The sequence below is a fragment of the Podarcis filfolensis genome (assembly GCF_964270895.1).
Source record: "Podarcis filfolensis genome assembly, chromosome: 10".
Taxonomy (NCBI): Eukaryota; Metazoa; Chordata; class Lepidosauria; order Squamata; family Lacertidae; genus Podarcis; species Podarcis filfolensis.
The window spans coordinates 58,191,551-58,213,225 of record NC_139612.1 but is presented as its reverse complement, the minus strand read 5'-3'; the positions used below and the strand labels follow the sequence as shown (position 1 = coordinate 58,213,225).

The 21,675-nt window shown below is 40.1% G+C and overlaps 1 protein-coding gene and 1 long non-coding RNA gene across 7 annotated transcripts in view; one reads left to right on the top strand and one right to left on the bottom strand.

Moving 5' to 3' along the window:
* LOC310742825 overlaps positions 1 to 15,156 on the top strand; it is a 109,153-nt gene extending 93,997 nt beyond the window's left edge. For 2 of the 6 annotated variants that reach the window (XR_014538688.1, XR_014538689.1), the window contains one exon: positions 15,031 to 15,156. This is a non-coding gene — a long non-coding RNA (uncharacterized lncRNA). Of the gene's footprint in view, positions 1 to 13,312; positions 13,502 to 15,030 lie in introns of those variants that run through there. The other 4 variants (XR_014538691.1, XR_014538692.1, XR_014538690.1 and 1 more) reach the window with 3 other exon arrangements.
* The window catches only part of CACNA1C (calcium voltage-gated channel subunit alpha1 C), a 480,830-nt gene that overhangs the window by 91,076 nt on the left and 368,079 nt on the right, over positions 1 to 21,675 (bottom strand). Inside the window, exons 25-31 of the mRNA XM_083572199.1 lie at positions 20,455 to 20,542; positions 19,435 to 19,542; positions 15,959 to 16,011; positions 15,709 to 15,855; positions 15,016 to 15,217; positions 11,727 to 11,885; positions 10,539 to 10,649 (exon numbers count right to left, since the gene is read on the bottom strand). Coding sequence (XP_083428325.1) covers positions 10,539 to 10,649; positions 11,727 to 11,885; positions 15,016 to 15,217; positions 15,709 to 15,855; positions 15,959 to 16,011; positions 19,435 to 19,542; positions 20,455 to 20,542 — 868 coding nt within the window. The remainder of the gene's footprint in view (positions 1 to 10,538; positions 10,650 to 11,726; positions 11,886 to 15,015; positions 15,218 to 15,708; positions 15,856 to 15,958; positions 16,012 to 19,434; positions 19,543 to 20,454; positions 20,543 to 21,675) is intronic.

Sequence of the window (21,675 nt, the reverse complement as noted above, 5' to 3'; positions counted from 1 at the left end):
TTTATTACAATCAAATGGTATATTATTTTTTTGGTTAAATAAAAATAAAATACTGATGCCTGATGAGAGCTACAACACTGTGATGGTAAAGTTGCTTCTGTTGCTGCGTAGAAATAATTTTACTTAGATAAATGAAGTGCAAAAAGATCAGAAAGTAGGGTTTTAAAAACTGGTTTTGGTATTGTACTTGAAGGTGGGAAGTCCATGTATATTGCTTGTTTCAAGAATCTGTGTGCAACCAAGACATAACAGTTTGTCCTTTCAAATCCTTAATACAGTAATGGGCAGGGAGATATGCCTTCAACCAAGTTGCACTAACTTTAGAAAAGAACGAATTTCGTAATTCAAAATCTTTCCATCACATATTTTCTCATTGCCAACTAGGATTACCAACAAAGCTAGCAATAGCTAGCAATAAGCAGGGTTTGCACCAGAGCCGAATGTTTCCCTCTAGTGCACAATGAAGTCAAAGCACCAAATTCTAGCCTAAGTGAAAGCAATGAACTCACTAGGACTGAAGTTCTATTCTATTAAAATTAATGGGAATTTTGCCATCAATTGCTACTGGAGTAGGATTGCATCCTAGGAAGATGAGAATTGTACTACTGGGAATGTAGATGCTCACTTGAGTGTCTTTGAAACTGAGAGCAGAATATGGTGGTCATAGTAGGAAAATGCATTTTTTCACATACTAGTAACTAGACTGTCTTAGGCATAATTTTTACCCACAGATGGTGCAGAATTGCTTCCTGAACTTTCAACAAGCAACTCTGCTTTCACTGCAGTTACCTAATGGTCCTGAGCTTGTTGAGTTTCAAATATTTCAACTTTGTGCCTTTGACATCAGTGGTTCACATCGTGAAGCCTACCTTTGGTACATATCACTAGCCAGGAACATAATGAAAGAATTTCTCATTTGTCTCATTTTATTATAGATGGGATTATGTAACTTTTTTGCAATTCTCTCCAGTTCTCCAGCTTACTATAAACTCATTAAAAAAAGCACATATCCTATATAAGGTAAAAGAGGGGCTTAAAATATTATTATTGATTATGTATTCTGTACATGCCAAATAAATGAGGTCCTATAATTTCAGAAACACCCTACAAATTTACCTCACCTGTACAGATATCCTTCCTCAAAAAGCCAACCTTTTTTTCTTTCTTTTGGCTTATTGAGAGCAAATTGCTGTCAATAGTCACCATTACATATTGAAAAAGAATTATTCCAATGTCTAGAAATTGTTTGGTATGCCCCCACAGACTTTAAAGTCATATTTATTGTTGTATGAACAGAAAACCTAATCAAGGGGTATTTCAATCTTAGTTTTCAATCTAAGAAGGAGGATGCATTTTCCTACCAGAAAGTTTCTTGTGGGATCTTTTTCTCCCAGGAGAGTGAGTTAGGATCTAACGAAGAGTAAACTGATGGCACTGTTTATTTTTTAAAGTGAAAAGTTTGGTGTGTGACAGCAAATCTCTTGTCCAGTGGAAGTCTTTTTTGCTTTCATGTCAGAGATATGGTCATGTTATCATTATACTGAAGCTTCCCAATTTATTCATGACTTTCTGGTGGCAATTTCTTTCAGAAACACAATACCCTGAAGGTTTTTAAGGGAGGAGGACAGGAGGTTGAACTGTTTTCTCGTGAAGTATAGCTTTGTCCCACCATTACAGTTTAGTACTTGCTTTTTCCCAATCAAAAGAAAATGAATCATCCCATGATCAGTTAGTTAATGAAAGCACTGATATAAATATGCAGTAGTTGGCTGGTGTGGAATCTCATTTGTGCAAGGAAAGCAGGCTACTTTTAACTGTTCTAAGTGTACTTGCCAATCGGCTTTTGGTTTCCTTGCCTGCTAAGTTCAAGCTAGTAAGAAAGCCCTGGTTTGCTTCTGCAGTAATGGAACCATTGTGTTCTCTAGAGATCACTGCTTTTACATCCCATGAAACAGCTCAAAATGTGATGTCAGGCAAGCCTTGTTGACAACAGGGGAAATTACCCACTGGAGCCTATATCAAGTTCTAAGAAGAGAGCCCCTTTGGAATAGTACTAAAGATCTGTAAGAAAAAGCAATTTTATAACACCAGTATTAACACAAGTGTACTGGCTGCATATATGTTTCCAATCCCAATTCAAGGTGCTGATTTTCATCTATAGAAGCTTATAAAGCTCAGAACCACAATGCCCAACTGACCACCTCTCCTGCCAAGAATATATCCAAACCTTAGACATGTAATCTGAGGTGTCCCTCTGTGTGCCTCCTCCAAGAAAGGCTTAGACGTGGCAAAAAGGGAGAGGGCCTTTTTTGGTTGTGGCCCCCTGTTATGCAATTCCTTTCTTCATGAGTTCTCCTGGCACCTGAACTGATATTTTTTGGCACCAGGTTAAAGGTTTCCATGTCACCTGGCATTTAATGGAATTTGAAAAGGTTTAAAACTTGGTTGTAAGCCTGGATACTACCCTGTATTAGACTGCTAAACAATTCAATTAGTTACTATCATCATCATCACCACCACCACTAACTATTGTGGCCTCTGCACAGAGACCCAGTAGAACCTTACCTACAAAGGTGTTCATTGATTCAAACTAGACGATGCTCCGTTACCTCAAACCTCAATAGAAATAATTTATTAGCCACAACAATTCATCTAGCTGGGGCTGAAGGGAACTGGAATCTAACAACATTTGGAGGGCCAAAAGTTCCTCATTCCTGGGCTAAATAGTTCAGTGATCTGACTCAGTATAAAGCAGCTTCATACGTTCATGCATATTCAAGAAAGAAGACTGTGTCCAGTCAGAGTACCCAAAGCAGGTAAACTCATCTCTGTGGGGGGCAGGGAGGCTGTGTATAACTGGATGTAACCAGACAAGAAATTTATATCACAAGACTACCGGTAATTCAGATCTGCGTTTTCTGTGTATGCATCAGTGGCGTAGCGTGGGGGGTGCAGGGGGGGCCGGGCGCAACATCTGGGGGTTAGGGTTAGGGGGCGCAAATCCACGGGTTAGGGGGTGCAAATTACTTGCCTTGCCCCGGGTGCTGACAACCCACGCTACGCCACTGGTATGCATTTGGCAAGTTAGCTTCCACACAATCCCAATTTTTCAGTCATGTATATTTATTGCTATTCTGCTGCTTGCTGTTCACACCAGTGGGTATAGTTTCATGTAATAGAGGATTTTTCGGTCCCTCCTCTTAAGGATACCACAGTCGTTTTCCATTCTGGGTATGCATAAAGGTATTTCAGTATTTGTGCACGTTCAGTTCCTATGATGCGTACAAGAGTGCAGTAACAAGCATTACCAGCTTTGGTTAATGTTTCATAATGGGAAAAATGGAAGCTTGTGCTTTTTAAGAGGGACAATACTCAGTTCCATTTCTTTTGTTTTTTAATTTTTAATAATGAAGTATTGTACAAGAGTGATTGAGCGCGTACAAGAGTAATAAAAATGTATTATGCAAAACCATTGTATTTTTATTACTATTTTTAAGAAGCCTAATTTATTAGGCTACATCCTCTGAAGTAAACTCACACATGTACTGTGGGGAGATCTTCAGAAAATAGCTGCACCTAACCAGTTTTTTAAATTAAAATAATAGTAATAAAAAAGCAAAACAATAATTGAATACAACAAAATGGTGCATAATACATGCCATTTACATATTCAAAACATCAATGGGAGATATACTTTTGATATCTAAATACAGACAAGTGACTAAAATAGCAATGAGAATTGAAATGCTACGGTATTGAATCTTCCCAGAAATACATCTGAGATTCTGGAGGTATTTAATTGCTACCTTGTCTAATAATATTATAAAAGGTCCCCCACATTGCTGTAAAATTATCACATCTCACAACTTCTGTACACACTCTCCTTTGCTGCATAAGCTTCTCAGCTACTGTAATTACCCACACTTTTGCCCACCAGCCTTGCATTGTGGTGACATTCAATCACATACCAGCAAATCCAGGTTCCACAATTAGAGCTCCAAATCAGCTCTAATTGTACAACCTGAATTTGCTGGTCTGTGATTGAATGCCACCTAAAAATAGTGACAGTCTGGAGATGCTCAGTGTAACTTTACATGACCTTGAATGGGAGGGGAAAATTTAAAAATAGCCACCTGCAAATTAACAACCACTCTACCCACATCACCATTGCAAAGCATAAGATATCATGTGGTATAAATCAGCACCCAATCACAGCAAATCGCAACTGGGATGTAAACCCCACACATGGAGACCATAAGACAGATACTCAGATGTCTTGCATGGTGCTCAATCTCTCTGGCACCAGGTCATGCACAGCTAGAGCTCACAAGAGTGAACTCTGGTGATGGGAAACTATGTGAAAGGGTACTTTGCACACAATTGAACACTTTGCACAAAACAGCCTGACTTCCTACAAAGAGGGGAACATGAGTGTATTTCTAACACTTCCTCTGCCTAGAACCCTAACAGATATCTTGCCCTGGGGCTCTAGATTAGATGGTATTCTCATTTGTGTGCCCATTAGTATTTTCTCACAGAGTCCTTGTGTAAACTTGGCTCATTTTCATCTACAGCTCATGAAACACATCTCAGTTGAGCCCACTCTTGCATTTTGCAAAAACTCTCCAGGCTGTGTTGTGAGAACTTATTGTGCAATGGATTATGTGCAGTTCTGCTACTGTTAATCATTGCCCACTATCACCTAGAATCCATTTGTGTGCCCCCAGGGGTATTGTAATTTGTTTTTCTAGTGGTGTCTTTGTTCTCATCTTCGTGCAATATCAACAGAACAACAGTTTTGTCTCTTTTAAATCACACCTGTAAATGGGTTTTCTTTCTTTCTTTCATAATTTGGTCTCTATGTAAACAATATAATGGTGAAGAGGAGTGGGGTACAGAGTTGGCTACATTTTTCTGTGATACTTACTTAGTGATAGTGTTGTTTTTTTAAAGAGTGTGTTAAGGGTGGGATCCTAATTTAACTTACTTAAGAGTAAGCACTATTTATTTAAATGGGACTTAAGTGTTGAATAGACATGGTTAGAAATAGATTTCTGCTTAATCTGGCAATGTACATAATTTGTATTATTTTTAATTATCGTCTATTAGCAAGAGCAATGACACTGCCATGGCAATAGCATCTTGTACTGTACAGCAAACTGTGTACCTGTGTGTATGGTTGCTAACAACAAAAACAAAAGAGCTGCCCAGAAAGTACCATTAAGCATTACTACCTCCCACTACTTCACATACAATGATGGTAGGATACAGGATTAGAAACATAACAATGAATGTTAATGGCTACTGTCATCTTCTCAATTAAGCAGTTCTAGGGAATATACCTTTTTGCACCACAACAGATCTGATATCGAAATGAGTTGCAGTTATAATGGCCTGGTTCAGTAAGTTGCCAGGCAGTTCATTTTTTCATGACTGAAGAAATTTGGTCTGCTAAATATTGCTAACACTCACATGAAACCTGATCAGCTGGCAAGCAAGCAAATGGGCCTCAGCTAGAGTGCAAGCTTGATTATTGCAAAAATTATCACAGTTCCTACTTCAGACACAAATACTCCATTCCAAACTCCACTCCAGCTGGGGTTACTAAGACAGTATGGCCCACAGGGGTAAGTAAGGGAAGGGAGAGCCTGTACTGTAATGACTAACTACTGCAAATGTCTCCCATGTGCGTTTACACTTTTTGTAATTGGTTACATACTGCTTAGAAGCTACTTCGGCAATTAAGTGGAATATAAATTAATGAACAATAATGAACAGCAGCAGTTGTGAAGAATGATGAATAATACTGAGCTATTTGTAATTGGGCTGCTGTTAGCAAGAATATAATTATTTGCTATGGAGCCCACACATGGCTTCCATATACACTGGAAAAGGGGCCAGTGTTGGATCCATTGCCACCAATTGTTCTACTATGGCTGATACTTTGTGAAATATCCTTTGCCAAACAGGTTCTACTTAGCTGATTGCAGCTTCTGGAAGCTCATTATTTCTGCTTGGTGTCCATTGCTGTTGATGCCCAGTAACATTCCACAGGATTTGTCTATTTGAGTCTGGCAGGCACATTTTTTCAGGATGTGTTGATAGCATATGATTCCATACAATTCTCTTTGGTGGAAATGAAGAGGTTCTATTTGTTTTGCCATTCTACCATGAGTTTGTCTTTGATAAAAGCTCAGAGACCAGCCCACACTTTAAATAATCCAGGGGGGAAGGGCAGTTATAGAGAGCATGATCATGGTGAGAATTTGTATGCATTACAGAAAGAGCAAGCAGCTCAGATACTGCAGGTTATCAACAAGATTTGATTGGACACTTTTGCTTACCCATGTGGAACTTTTTGCTTATCTAATTACTGTTTAAAATATTGATATAAGCTTGTGTGTTACACAAAATTCTTATTCACACACTCAGATAAAAATTAAAATAGATATTCCAGTATAATACTGATGGTTAGCAGTTTTTGAAAACTATAAGGAGTTATCAGCTGTTTATCTTCTACCTTAGAAATCTTGCCTAAGAGTCAAATAGCAGGTCAATCTTTTTGAGGTGTTGCAGATGCACTGCTCTGTTCAACATCTGCATATGCTGTAAAATGTAATTTAAGTGGTGTGTACTTGACTCTCTTGTAGAAAGATCTGTGGAAGGGTTGGGGTTTTAAGATTGAGATAAGTACGTAGTATTTATTATTCATGAAGATCAGAGAGGAAGATGCTTACACTGAAAAGGATAATGTTCTTGGGTCCCTGCCAGACAAGGGGCAAATATCTCATTGTATGTTGGAGACATATATGTTGGAGATCTTATGACAGGAAATGGAAAAGGGATAATAGAATCAGGGTGTCATCTCTTTTTCTTGTAACTCAACAGCTTTAGTAACATGATATTGTCTTGTATAGTAGCTTAAGTGTGTAGGTGCTTTAGAGATTTTGAAGAGAAGCAGAGGTTGGAGATTTGCTTTGTTACAGTGTGACAGCTTATCTCAAGCAGTGAGGACTCTGTTCATAAAATCATAGAACTGTAGAGTTGGAAGGGACCCTGAGGGTCATCTAGTCCAACATCCTGCCATGCAGGAATCTCAACTAAAGCATCCATGACAGATGGCCATCCAACCTCTGCTTAAAAACCTCCAAGGAAGTAAAGTCCACCACCTTCTGGGAGAGTTTGTTCCACTAACAGCTCTTACCATCAGAAAGTTCTTCCTGATGTTTAGTTGTTAGTTTATTCATCCCATGTCCAGAACAGAAATCAATCCAGCTAATACAGTCAGTATTTGCTGTTGTTTTCAGTCCATAAAAGGTACATAGTTGACAATATTTTTTCCATTTCTATTGTGTTTCCTTTGCATTTAAAGGAATGCCCTTTGCGCTGAAATAAATGGTATGGAATAACATAATAATGTATGTATGTATGTATGTATGTATGTATGTAAGATTCTGCCACAGTAGATAGTGAGAGAGATAATGCTGTGTCTGTCAGAAGCTGACTGTAGTGAAAAAGAAAAACAGTGCTGCATGCAATAAACATGGGCTGGAATGGAATTCAAATGCCTTCTTACATCCCCATCAGAAGGCACCTTACAAATCATGAAACAATAAACACTGAAACATCAGAATAAACTAAAACTAAAACCCTAAACAGAAGCTGCTAAAATGCTAAAAGCAGCTACTGATAAAATAAGAAGTTGAGTTAAAACACCTAGAAAACATAAGTTATTACCGGCACTATTTAGGCAAAGAGAACACATTTCAAAGCTGGGGTGCCACAACTGAAAACTCCACATCTCCAGTAACCAACCACCTGGCTCCAGCTGGTGTAAGTATCCATAGAAGAAACTCCCCAAACTAGGCTGGTTCATATAGAAACTTGCAATCAATCCTTGAGATATTCTTGTTCCAAGGCTTATAGATTAGAATCAGTTAACCTCAACTGAAACATATTCAACTGTTTCTCACTGTTTGAGTGCATTTTCATACTGTGGGGATGAGGGTTTTCCTTTGATGAATGAAATACCTTTCCTCTAGGATTATTCATTTTTTGTGCAGCTGCTGTTCCTGCAGGCACAGTTGTGCAGGCACCATCCCACTGGGCTTTTTAAACTGTGCGAATAATTTTCTATATTAAATAAATAATTAAGCATAATAGCTAATCTGGTGCTTCCCACACCACCACATTGTGCTCAGTCATATAATTTTTAAAAAAATAATTCATAATGACATTGTTAAAATTTCAAGTTCTAGTCTTGAAATAAATCTGTCACAATGTTGCAGTAACATGCAAATTCCCTGGATACATTTGCTGAGAAAGTAATGGTCCCTGTTCCATGAAGCTCCTGCCCGTTTCTTTGCACCAGATTTTCCCTGCCAGATTAATTATCTATCTGCTGTGGAATTGGTTAGCCATGTTGCACAATTTCTTTTCAATAAGGTCAAAAAGTAAAGAAGGGGATGGCACATCTCCCAAAACTAACCCAAGAAATGTAGCACCATGTGACACATTAAAGCTCATTGATGATAAACTGTGCAGCTGCCTACTGAGCAATCATGCTGAAAAGATTAGATGTCCCTCTCCATAGATATATATGTATGGTTTGGAAGCTCTGTCACCATTTCATAGAGTTATAGCATTGGAAGGTTCCCATAGGATCATCTAGTCCAACCCCCTGCAATGCAGGAATCACAGTTAAATAATCCGTGATTTGTATCTCACCATCCTTCTCTCACTCTTCTGTCTCATCCTACAACCCCCTCCCTCTGGCCATTGTCTATTCCCCTTCTTTTGCATCTTCTCACTCAGCTTCTCAGTCATCATGTTCTTTGCCTCTGTAACCTCCATAAGAATGGAGGACCAATTTCATCAGTCTGCCTCCTGCAAGCAGATGAATACGAAAGGTTTTATGCAGCCCTAGGGGATTTTTCTGGAGCCTTATCCAGTATCCCTGTTGAGGTCCTGTTCCTTGCCTGTAACAGGGAGATAACCCAGGCTATAGATATGATCACTCCCAAGAATCTCAGTCAAACTGAAGAGTCCTTTAAGCTTCTTGGTACTCTGTAGAGTTGAGAGAAATTGTAAAACTGGGTCTGTGATAGGGCTTATTCTGTTGAAGTGATGGTAGCAAATAAATTTTACTCCTGTGCTACTATTGTATCCACACAATGCTGGTCTGTGGAGTTACTTCAGGTAATGAAAGGCCTTTTCCATAGGAATCCAATGGATCAGGTGACCCACCCTTGCATCGTGGTGTTCACCTTCTGTTGTCGGATATATCTGTTTTTAAGTCTCTGTGTTTTTATGTTTGTACATATTTTATGGGCTAATAGTCGTAAATAAATAAATAATAATAATAATAAATGGATCAGGTAGTGGACTCCTTGAAAACTGGCCCAAGACACTTTGTCGCCTGAGGCAAACCAGAAAATGGTGTCCCAGCCCCTGGGAATATTAGTTGGTTAAGGGTGCTGAGTTAGAGCACGGATATAGAGAATACAGTATCAGGTTCAGTTATGTATTTAAAAATATATTTAATAACAGGCACACTCCTCTCAATAGTCCCAGGACCTCACACCCACAGTTTCTTCTTATCTGCAGTATCCCATGAAATAGTAGGATATTCACTCTCACACAAACTTGGATGTCAGTCTTACAGAGCATGATGAACCATAAGTGTATATGAAAAGTGAAATCCAGCTCCTTAACAATCTATAAAAACCTGTTACTGACTGTAATTTAAAATCTACTATTCAAATGCAAATGAAGAGCTTCCTGTTTATCAATTCATAGACAAAACACATTTCTACTGGTGTAGTACAAAAAGGCTTCCCAAAATCAAGGACAAAATACTTACAAGTAGAAACCTTTCAAATGCATAGAGACAAAATATATTATGTTTATGGGCCTGGCGTATAACCTTCTCTGACCAGTACCAGCTATGCAACAAACTTCAGAGTCTAGGGGCTAAGTCACACATTCATTTTGGAGCTGGATAAATGAGAATGAGGCAGTAGTTTCCTTCAGCATTCATGTGGAAGGCTGGTCTTTAAAGAGACCCACACTCAGTAGGACCCCGTGTAAACAAACAAACGTCTTGGGGAAAAAATGTTTCCCAGATGTAGTTATTTTACCATGTTGCAGGCATTCTCAAAAAAACATTTTAAAAATTATATGGGAAATGTCACCTTGTGGGGGCTCTCTGCCTCAAAGACGGTACTGTATGATATGTAGATGTGAAAATACTGAATTACTGCCCAGCTCTAGAGTAAATACTATGAATAATCGCTGGAATTTTGTATTCCTAAGAGGCATGGCTATTCTATCCCTATGCTTAACACAAGAATGAAAGGCTCCTCCAAGCACAGATTGAGACTCCAGTCCAGACAACAACTGCACAAGTCCATCTCCTGAACAGATGATGGAACAGTGGGAGATAATTCCAGGTTTATTACCTCATTCCAAATCCTCCTGTCCTCCCTTTGACCCCATAGGACAATGAACAGAGAGAAAACCTGAGAGGCAATAGCTACCTTGGGTTTGAAGGCAATTAATTTCAGAACCATCTCGACGGTGAAGAGACCAGTGAAGAGCATGTTGAGGATGTTCATTGCTTCCTTGAAGATGCAACTCTGACCATAGTGCTGAAAAACAAGTCACCTCATTTTTCATTTTTGAAAAGCATATTGTTTGGATTGTACACATATTCACCTTTGCCTTTCTATCTGTTTGCTAAAGAGGTTCTCATTGCCAATAGTTTGTGATTCCTTTATCTTTTAATTAATTCACAGCACAGAGTATGGTTTTCTATCTACTGCAATATGATGATCTCTTTAGAAGCCTGAAGGTTTTTTTTCTTCTTTCTTGCCTTCATGGTGAGAAAGCCAATGCACTGTCTGAGTGGTACTTCCAGCAACCATGGGCAGAGTATGTATGCATGTATGTATGAATAAATAAATAAATAAATAAATAAATAAATAAATAAATAAATAATCCTCAGCCTTTTCTCCTGACAGGGACTCTAGGTGGCTTAAGGAGAAAATTAAGAACAGCTAAAAACACAGAAATATATAATTAATAAACAATTAAACATTGATAGAATTTGAACTATACGTATATACATTTAAAATCTATTAAAACCACACCAATACTTACAATACAACTCATTTCAAATGTATAAAACACTTTTCATCTCAGTTAACTTTAGAACAACCCATTGACTCCATGCAGTAGGGTAGTATTATTATCCTCATATTATAGTGAGAGGGCTGTGGTTGAAAGAATAGTAGTTTGCTGAAAGTTACTTCCTGAGTTTAAACTGGGTAAAATTTGACCTGAGGTTTTTCCAGCCTATGTACTACATCACTCATGGGGAACTTCGTTCTTGATTATTGTTCTCCAGCATTATACTCAACTCTCCACCCTCAAAAACCTATACCACCTTGTTGCCCACAATTATATATCTAGTAGACAACACTATAGTTATGTTTAAAAAAACACATACCTCAGTTATCAGAATATGTGACAACTGCTAATGTCATAGCCAATAAGTGTCATTTCTAATTACAGCTCTAATCCATAGCAAGCAACAAGTTAAAACAACTTTTACAGGAGATTCTAAATATTCCCCATTTCCAGCAAGCTATTCAAGTCAGGGAGAATGTTTTCCTGCACAATGAATATTCCAACCACAATGCAATTCCTTTTGACTTCAGACCTACCTGCATGGCCAGGCAGATGGTGTTCAGCAGGATGAGGATGAACATCAAATATTCAAAATAGGTGGAATTCACCACATACCACACTTTGTACTGGTACTGGTTTTTGGGGATATATCTCCGAAGGGGGCGGGCCTTCAGGGCATATTCGACACACTGGCGCTGTTAAGAAAGAACAGTGGGTTAGATGATACTTGTGTGACAAAAAAGTTTCTGGACAATTCAACTCAATCTTTTAGATCATAAATTTTCAAAACAGAGGCTCCTGTCCTCTAGGGTAGGTGATAGCAAAAGACCATTGCAAGTTGGTGTTTTTGTAAATATAGCACAATTTAATAATAACAGAGCCTTGTGATGTCGTAGATAATAACATGACTTACCGTGGCTAAGTTCATTGTGCCAGATGTAACCAATGAGACTGCTACTCAGAATTCCACAAGAAGTTATGCTATATTTTTTTTGGGGGGGAGTTACCATGTGTCCTCTTTTTCCAGGACACGTCCCTTCTTTCAGGGGTAAAATTTGAGACAGATTGCATGTATTTGCTGTGAATGGCTGTCATAGTGTCCTCTTTTTTGCTCTTCAAAACATGGCAACCCTAGATAAATTGTCAGTCTTTAAGGAGTCATAAGATGTACTGTTATTTTTGCTACAACTGACTAATGCTATTCTTCTGGAAATTATCACTGGTGGTCATCAGTTTCTCACACTAAAAAAATCAAGCTGTGACAAGAACTTGTATGCATCATATGTAAGAATCCAGGAGATACCTCTTTAGGAGTAGGAGGAATTTGGGGGTGCTCTATCCACACTTTTAAACACCAGCTGCCACTATCCATAGGTTACATCATATAAATTTTGAAAAACAAATATGAAAAACCAGTGGGTTGTATTTAACTCAAAATGGGACAAAAGGGGAGGAGGTGGTAAAAAAAGAAAGAAAAACAAAATATTTCCAAGATAGCTCAGATAAAATCACAGTCTGCCAATAGATCTGATTGATCAAAAGGCTTTAAAATGCAAATTGGAAAATACTCTGTGTGGCACCCCCTCTCCAATCTCGCTGTAGCCTCCCCAAGGATGGGGCAGGGGAGAAGCAATAAGGGACAGTTTGCCAGTTTTTAACTCTTGGTCTTGCCAGTAAGAAAGTATATCAATTGTGCACTAAAACAGTATTTATCAAAGTTTTATCAAAATAGCAGTCCACTTCAATACAAAAAATAAAAAAACTTAAAATAAAGCAAACTCCATCCTCCATTATATCGGGGACGGGTGGAATTAATTTACAAAAAGGTCCACTTAGCAGGGAAAGTTTAAAAGTAACTTTAAGATTTATAGAAAAGCTCCAAGCAAATTATGTCTCAGCACAGCTGGGGAGGACTTCCTTTTTTCATCCCATCTCACACCGAATATTTTCCAAATCAATCCAAATCGTTCAAAATTTAAATCTTCTGTTTAAATTTCGGCTTTTTATGTTCTGAAAAGCCTGCCGCTAAATCCACTCAGAGCCAGAGACTTCACTTTGTGGAGATAGTGATGGATCCCAGCACTTGCACCTCAATCCTGTCTTTCTTCTTCACTCTTTACAGAGCGATCCAGGAGACAGGAGAGATCGCCCAGAGCGCAGCCAGATCCTGTGCACCCAAAACAAATCCTTTCGGGGGTTTTGAGGTCCACAGCGCCTTTGTGTGACCTCTATCCCCCCGCAAAGCTCATATCTTCCCCAGAGGGCTAGATCTGCGCTCTGTCGTAGTCAGCGACAAACCAGGAAGATGACAATTAATTTCAATGGGTCTCCTCTAAGTACAGTGGTACCTCGGGTTACATACGCTTCAGGTTACAGACTCCGCTAACCCAGAAAGAGTACCTTGGGTTAAGAACTTTGCTTCAGAATGAGAACAGAAATTGTGCTCCTGCGGCGCAGCAGCAGCAGGAGGCCCCATTAGTTAAAGTGGTGCTTCAGATTAAGAACAATTTCAGGTTAAGAACGGACTTCCGGAACGAATTAAGTACTTAACCCGAGGTACCACTGTAACAGGTAGTTGACTACAACCCAGTATGTGTCTACAATAAGTTGGTGGTGGCTCAAATATGTTTGCATTTGGGACCTGCAACAAGATGATGCATTGTATATTCACATTCTAACAGGAATATTTCTATACAGCATTCCAGTCAGTCAGCCAGCCATACTCCAGGATACTCCATTCCACTCTTTATTAGCTTTATTATACACCTGCAATCCTCAGGGTTCCTCCACCATGCTCTTGTTTCTCAGTGGCTGTTTTGACTCGAATCCTGTTGGCACTCATCAGCTGAGTTTGTTATAAGAATATATTTCCATAAACACACTTGTGAGCTACAAAAATGCTATTTTCTCCCAAGAAGACAGTCAATGAAAGAAGGCTGAAGTGCAACATGGAATCTCTTGGATCTCTAAGTTGCAGAATGCAGGTGGTGTAGAATGCAGCTGATAGGCTGGTAAGGGGGGGCAGCCTGATGGGACCATGTGTCACCAGTCCTCAAAGCTACACTGGCTGCCACTTAGCTACTATGCCCAACTCAAGGTATTAGCATATAAAGCCCTAAATGACTTAGGACCCAAGTACCTTAAGGACCATATCAGACCCTATAAATGGCAACTGAAAGGGTTTCCATATTTCAAAAAGTGAAAATCCGGACACAAAAGTTGTTGAGAGAGTTTTGAGCTATTTTAAAGGATATCTATACTTCTGTCATGGGTTACCATACGTCCGGATTTTCCCGGACATTTAAGCAATTTCCGCCTGAGTTGGTCAAATCCAAGGGTCAAATCCTGGCTATGTCCGGAAAATTCTAGATGTAGGGCAACCCTAGGCCTTGTTGGAGATGCTGCCACTGAAGGTGAGGGCTACCTGGTTGGTGTTGATTCGTCATAGATATTGACCCATAACAGGACCTTTTTACTGGCCATTTCCCATTTGTGGAATGCCCTCCCTAGTGAGATGAGTCTGTTCCGTCATTACTGACTTTCAGGAAAATTTCAAAAACATGTGTTAACTGCCCTGGGCTCCTTTGGGAGGAAGGGCAGGGTATAAAATCAAATATATCTCTTCACCTTCCAACCAAAATTTCCCACAAGGAACTTTCTTTCCTCAGTGAACAGAACCATCAACTTGTTTAAAGATATGTGGCATCAGAATTAGGCTTGTACATTAGCTTCTATCAAAAACATTACTTTACGTATTAGAAGAATTTTACCTACTAAAGGAATGTATTTTATTTCTTTGGCCACACCATGGAGTACTTAAATTACCTGGTTCTTGTCCAGCTCACAGTTCTTGTACTCCTGCTCTCCTTGCTCCTGAAAAGTGACGATGACGAAACCAACGAAGATGTTCATCATGAAGAAAGCGATGATGATGATGTAGATAATGAAGAAAATAGAGATCTCCACCCTGTGGTTATAAATGGGCCCCACATCTTCCATATGGGAATCAATGGATCGGTACAGCAGTCTAAAAAAAGGAGAGAACCCAAGACAGACACTAAGGGCACTTCCAGGAGCCCCTAGCTGCAGGGATTGGGTACACTGATCTGAGGAGTGCTTCTGTCCACACTAGACTCTGCAAATCACAAGGCTGACAGCAACGAGTATAGGAGTACCTTGAACTGTACAGTCTGTGTCACCAGTTTCAGACAACAAGTACGGAAGCATCCCAAGATAAAAGAATGATCCCTGCTGTCATCCAGGATACTTCCTGAGCTGCTAGAAGCATGCACAAGAAGGCAATATCTGAACATAGAAAGTTTCCAGGTTTTGGCATATTGAACCTGTCTTGTGAATGCTTCATTAAGTGTCAAAAATGAAAGTCATAATCTCTTGTAGAGCTTTTGAAAAAGGGGGTTGAACTAAGACGATATAATTTGTTCATGCTGATGCATTCTCAATGCTCCTTTTGAGTCCACCAAATAAAAATGGTTTTATGAATTAGCCTTATGTACTCACTCTGGCCAGCCTTCAAATGTTGAAACAGTGAAGAGGGCCATCATGGCAGTGAGGACATTGTCAAAATCAAATTTGCTGTTCTCCCAACTTCGAGCCTGGATAATTGGTTGAGACACTTCTCCATCCTTGTAGGTGATAAAATTGCCCCTGTTAGGAGAAGGAAGGAAAAGGGAGAAACAAATATACAGCAATGAGTTTTTTGCATTAGGTCCAGTTAATATGGAATGCTGATCAGAGATGATGCGCTCACCTGCACTCTGCTTCTGTTTGCTTGGAGCTATCAGTGCAACTATATAGTTTGCCCTGGACGAGGATAAAAACAGAAAAATCACCATTAATTACTGATCACTGATTTTTAGTGTCACATGAAAAAATAATTGCTTTGCGTTTTCTTTATCTATTAGCATTTTAAATATATGTAGCTATTGCCCTGCCCACCACATTGTTTGGACCAAGGCCATATCTCTTTCCTTATATTGATTTCCTTGCATTTGATCTTTGAACTAAGTCACAGAGCCTGTATGTGGGACATCACAACACAGATGGGTTAGAGTAGAGTCTAGTTAAGTTGGCGGTGGTAGTAGCTGATGGCACCAGTCTGTCTCAGAAGACAATGAAAGGGTGTGCCTTTAGGGGTAAAGTCAAACCGTTTGAGAATTACAAGTGCCTGCTGTGGCTGTAGAGACCAATATGGGAGAGACAGGTTTTATTACAGGTGGGGCAGAAGGAGGTATCCAGTTTTTCTGCTACAGGTACACCATGGTGTTTCTACTCTCTGCACTCCTCCCAGTGGTCATTCCTCATCTGGTCACTGCTGTGGATACACAACCTGACTGTCTGTCTCCAGGCACTGTGATCATCTACAAGTGTTTCCCATACGGCAAGGTTATTGTTGCCAGGATTCCTGTTACGTTTGCAAACACCTTCGTAACACAGAGTTAGTCTGCCAACAGGCCTAGTACCGGAAGCCAGCTCCCCACAGAGCATGTGCTTGGGGATGCTGCAATCTTCCATTCTGTGTACATGACCAAACCAGTGTAGCTGTCACTGAGACGTTAAGTGTGAATATGCTGGAATGTGGATTTGATAGAGCACTTTTTTGTTTGAGATTTTGACCTGTCATGTTGTGCCAAAATCTTTCTGACACAGTGCATTTGGAAGGCACTGAGGCATCACTCTTGGTGGGTATAAGTTGCCAGTGACTCACTTCCATAAAGCAGCAGGCTCAACATGTAAGCCTGGTAGACCTTCATCTTAGGTATTGGTCATTAGCATCACATTGTGAGTCGAGGACCCGCCACCCACATAGGATTATAATAAGTCACAAAGACACATTATTTTAGGTTAATGGGCTAAATTAGGCCACAACTTTATTGGTTACAGCATGTGAGTGGTATTGGCTTTGGATAAAACAGCAATAAATGACTCCACCCCACTCAGCGGGGAGCCATTTCAGGGGTTAACAACCAATGGAAGGAGCTTGTTGATGCAAATACAACTGGAAGCTTCCCCATGACAACACCGGGGGTCATGTCACCACCAGCAGGGCATCGGACAGGATCCACAACCACCGGATTCCTTTAACAGAATACCCAAAAGAGGAGGGGTAGATGATGGCCATACCCAATCCTCCAACACAGTATACATATTCCAATGCCTAACCGCCAATACCAAAAAAGTTGTGACGAGTTGCTACAAGGTAGGCGAAAAAACCAAGAGGCTGGTACCAATTTGCCAAATGGATAAAAAAGTCAACCAACTGAAGTCCATAGCAAGGTCAATACGAAGAGAAAGCTGACCTAAAAGGGAGGGAGGGCGGGAGATCCAATGCAAGCAGGAACCGGCTGAGGTCAGAGTGCTGCCGTGGCTGCTTAAATGCAGCTAAACCCCGCTCACCAGCTGGCATTATTGGTCGGCTAAAAGGTTTGGCCACGGCAGCAGAGGCAATCAGAGGTAGGGCGCCAAATATACCTCCCTGCCGCTGCGGGAAGCTGCTCCCGCTCACAACTCCTCCCCTCTAGGAGGAGGAGATGCCTTCTCCCATACCATTATGGAGAGGTAAGCCTTTGCTGTAGCTGCCTTGCTAATACACTTGTTCAGCAGTAGTTACTGCAAGTTTGAGAAGGTTTTTTTATATTGTTCTTTAAAACAAAAATGTGCCTATATTGAAAACAAACTTGACCTTTCCTTTGCATCTTTAAGAAATCAACTTTTTAAAATGGTTGAGCTCATGCTCCCATCACGGATCAACATATCCTATAGAAATACATTGTGTTTACATTGACTAAATTTTTTGCATTTACTAATTGGTCAAGGAATATATTCTTTAGGTTTGTTTTATTCCCAAACTTGAAGATGGCATAAGACTCAATATCTTTTATTCCAAAGGCAAATCATTCTAAATTATGTGGTGCACCTCCTGTTTCAGAGACCCTTCCCTGAATTCATAACTTTTACACATCCTTTGTTGAGGATACCATATTACATGCTCTCCCCCCTGCCTCTATTTGTCTGAAGGAATATCCTATGAAGTGGAACTGTTGCAGGGGGCACAGTGATGGTGGAGAAAACATGCACATCTCTATTCCCCCCTCCCCCAATATGTTCAAATAATGTACATAGATGTTTCTGAAAACAATAGGGGCATTTGAAACATGATAAAAATGTTTCCTGGAAAATGGCTGCAAAAGGGAAGGAATCAAAGCTAGGGTTCACCAACCTTTTTGGAACAGTGGGCACATTTTGAATTCTGAGAAAGTCCTGTGAGTGCCAGTCACAAAATGGCTACTGTGGGGGGCATGGCATAACTAAAAATTAGAGAGTGTACAGCAACTGCTTCTACACACACACACACACACACACAGCCTGACAACCTCATGCTTGCCATGGGAAGTCACCTATGTCCTTCTGGTCATATCAATGGAGATCTCATGTTAATTCCACCCCCCTCCACACACAAACTAATGCTGTTGTTCTCCAGTAACAATAGGAAGCATTCCTCAGTACCAGGAAAAGTAAACAACACATACTGTCTCTCTTGCGTATTCTGACTACACACAGGTCACAGACACATGCATCTCTCCCACACACTAATACACTTCACATATACACATCCACCTCTCCCTTTCTGCCCAAGTGTATCTTTCCCTCCCTATCTAACGGATCACACACCACACACACCTCTCTCCCTCTCCCACACCCACACCCACACACTGTATACATCTCTCACAGACCACATAAGCCTACATAGCTCTCCCTGTCCCCCACACACAGGCCACACACACCTCTGCCTCACTCTCTGTCCAAGTCCATCTCTTTTAATCGCACACACAGAGAGAGCATACTTGGGCACTCCCTCCTGGCAATCAGAAAAATCCCTCCACAGGTGATGGAAGTGCCCACCATTTAAAAAAAAGAAATACAAAGGGGCCACTAGTCTGGCACAAATGAACCCTGGATTGGCAATCCCTGGTCTAAGATAACAGGAAAGGGAATAATTTGGGCTTGACCCTAATTCTAAATCTTGATCCAAAGATGAACATCCAGACACTCTACTTTACCAAGTTTAAGGTAACCAGGTAAGTCACTTTAATATTCCTGTGAGGCAGTACTGAATATATGCAGAGTACCAGGCTATGCTTCACCTCCGCCCCCATCCCAACATCTGCAACTTGTTTTCCAATAACTAATGAGGAAAAAGTGAGAAATAGGTTCCAGGGCATATACCTTGAACAACTGGACTCCAATGCAGGCAAACATGAACTGCAACAGCGTGGTGACAATCACAATGTTCCCTATGGTACGTATGGCTACAAACACGCACTGAACCACATGCTGTAAAGAAAGACAGAAACGAGTGAGTTAAATGGTTGCTTTTTAAATGGTATTAGGATTTGATGTAAATAAATGAATGAATGTAATCTTGTTATATTGCCATCTTCCTGTAAGTCCACATGGTATCTCTATGAAATAGAAAAGGAAATCCATGGTCTGTAGACTGTGCACTTGCAAACAAAAAGCAAGTGTCGTTATCCTCGCTATGCCACAATAGGTAGAATTGTCTGTCTTTCCTACAGCTGGATGACACTATGTCTCCAAAGCAGTGGTAGTTGTGGCAAATTGAACCCATGAGCTGCATCAGACCCCAAAGTGGGCGGGAGGAACAGTTTTGCCCCATCACAGGATGGCCAAGTCCACACTGGCTGGGATCCTGAGCAGTACACAGGAATACACAAATCCTTGCAATACACAGATTCTCCCCTCTTCTGTCACACTGCTGGACATGCTGCTACTCAAAAGCCAGTTTCCAAGGTTCTGCCATATTCCAGGATCATAATGAAATGGAACCAGAGTAGAATAGCTCTCACTGAATTCTTTGAGACAAAGTAAGTAGATTGAAATCTTGGAAAGATGTTAAGATGGAGCAAAACCAAACTTTTACCCCAGCAGCTAGTGTTAAACCCACTTTAGTGATGCCCTTAAATGTGCCCTCTGCTTTCTGCAATAAAAATGGCAGGCTGTCATTAATGCTTGTGAAGAAATGAAAAATACAATCTTGCCTTGAGGGCAAAATCAGCTTTCACCCACAACAAATCCTTGGTCATTGTCTATGCACAGCAAAGATATGCATTATATCCCACTAAAATCAGGAGACTGGAAAACCAATTTATTCATCTACTTGCTCTAGAGTAGTGATGTAAAGTCACATAAAGCAAGTTAACATCTAATCTTTATATGTCTTCTAACCTTTAATCCTTTGGCTCTGTTGATAGCCCTCAGTGGTCTGAGAACTCGCAAGACTCGTAGTATCTTCACTACGTTGATGGCACTAGACCTGGAAAAGAACAGCAGTAGGAGATCAAGCTTTACAATTCTTGTGGGAATAATCTATGGACTAATAGTGGCCTTTAGTTGAAGTTCAATGTGCATTACAACTTGTAATTTATGATTGCGCAGAACTCGAACCCAGATCTCACTGATCAATGCTACCCCACTATCTGCTACATCATACTACCTTTCTTCTAGGTTGTTCTCTTCAGAGAAATGTTTGCAGAATATATGACTAGCATTAACAAAAGACACAAAACTTTCCCCATAGCATTTCCATTGACTAGCTAAATACTGTACTATAGAGACAAAAAAATGTGGCCACATGGTATACCTATTTAAATAACCTAAAATACAAGCAATTCAATTTGTGATAAAAGAATTATATGCTTTGGTATACTTATGTTTTTTAATAATTCATAAACCTTGAATGTGACATCTTATTATTTAATAGTTTATGGGTCCTGGCAACAGTCTTTGTTCATTTGATTGCTGCAAGGCAGATGTACTATGGTGGCTAATGAAGGTGGGAATATTTCACAGTAGCATTAACTTATTCTTTTGACATTTATATTGTCCCAATCCTTAATTTTTAACGGAATTGTGCACTTTCTTTTTCTGCAATTTAGTAGTCTACTAGTTTAGATACTGAATTTATGAGTAAGTCACTGGGAGGTAGGGGAAGTAACTGTTGGCTACTCTGTTGTTGAACTGAATACAGAATATTGTGTTGACAAAAAGGGGGAAATAGGGACTCCTTTAGACGGAACAGGCTGCCAAATGCAATGCAGACATATTACAAAAATGGTGCCAAGCTGCAGTCATCGCAGGGCAGTGTAAGATAATGGTGCTATGAAGCACTTCACCAAAATGCCAATTCAGAGAAAGCAGCATGTCAGTTAACTCTCCAGTGACTTGTGCTTTCAAAGGCACTTCACTCAGCCTACAGCTTGCTTCTACCTAGAACTAAGTACTACAGAACCAGTATAGACACAGCTTAGTCCCTGCTCACTTCAAGAGGCTGATAGAGCTAGGTCAGTATGTTGAAGAGGCAACTTTCTTGCTGTTCTATAATCCACTTTCTCTTGTGTCCTTGTTCCCTCCCTCATCCTGCATTTCCATGCCCTCTCTGTCATCTCA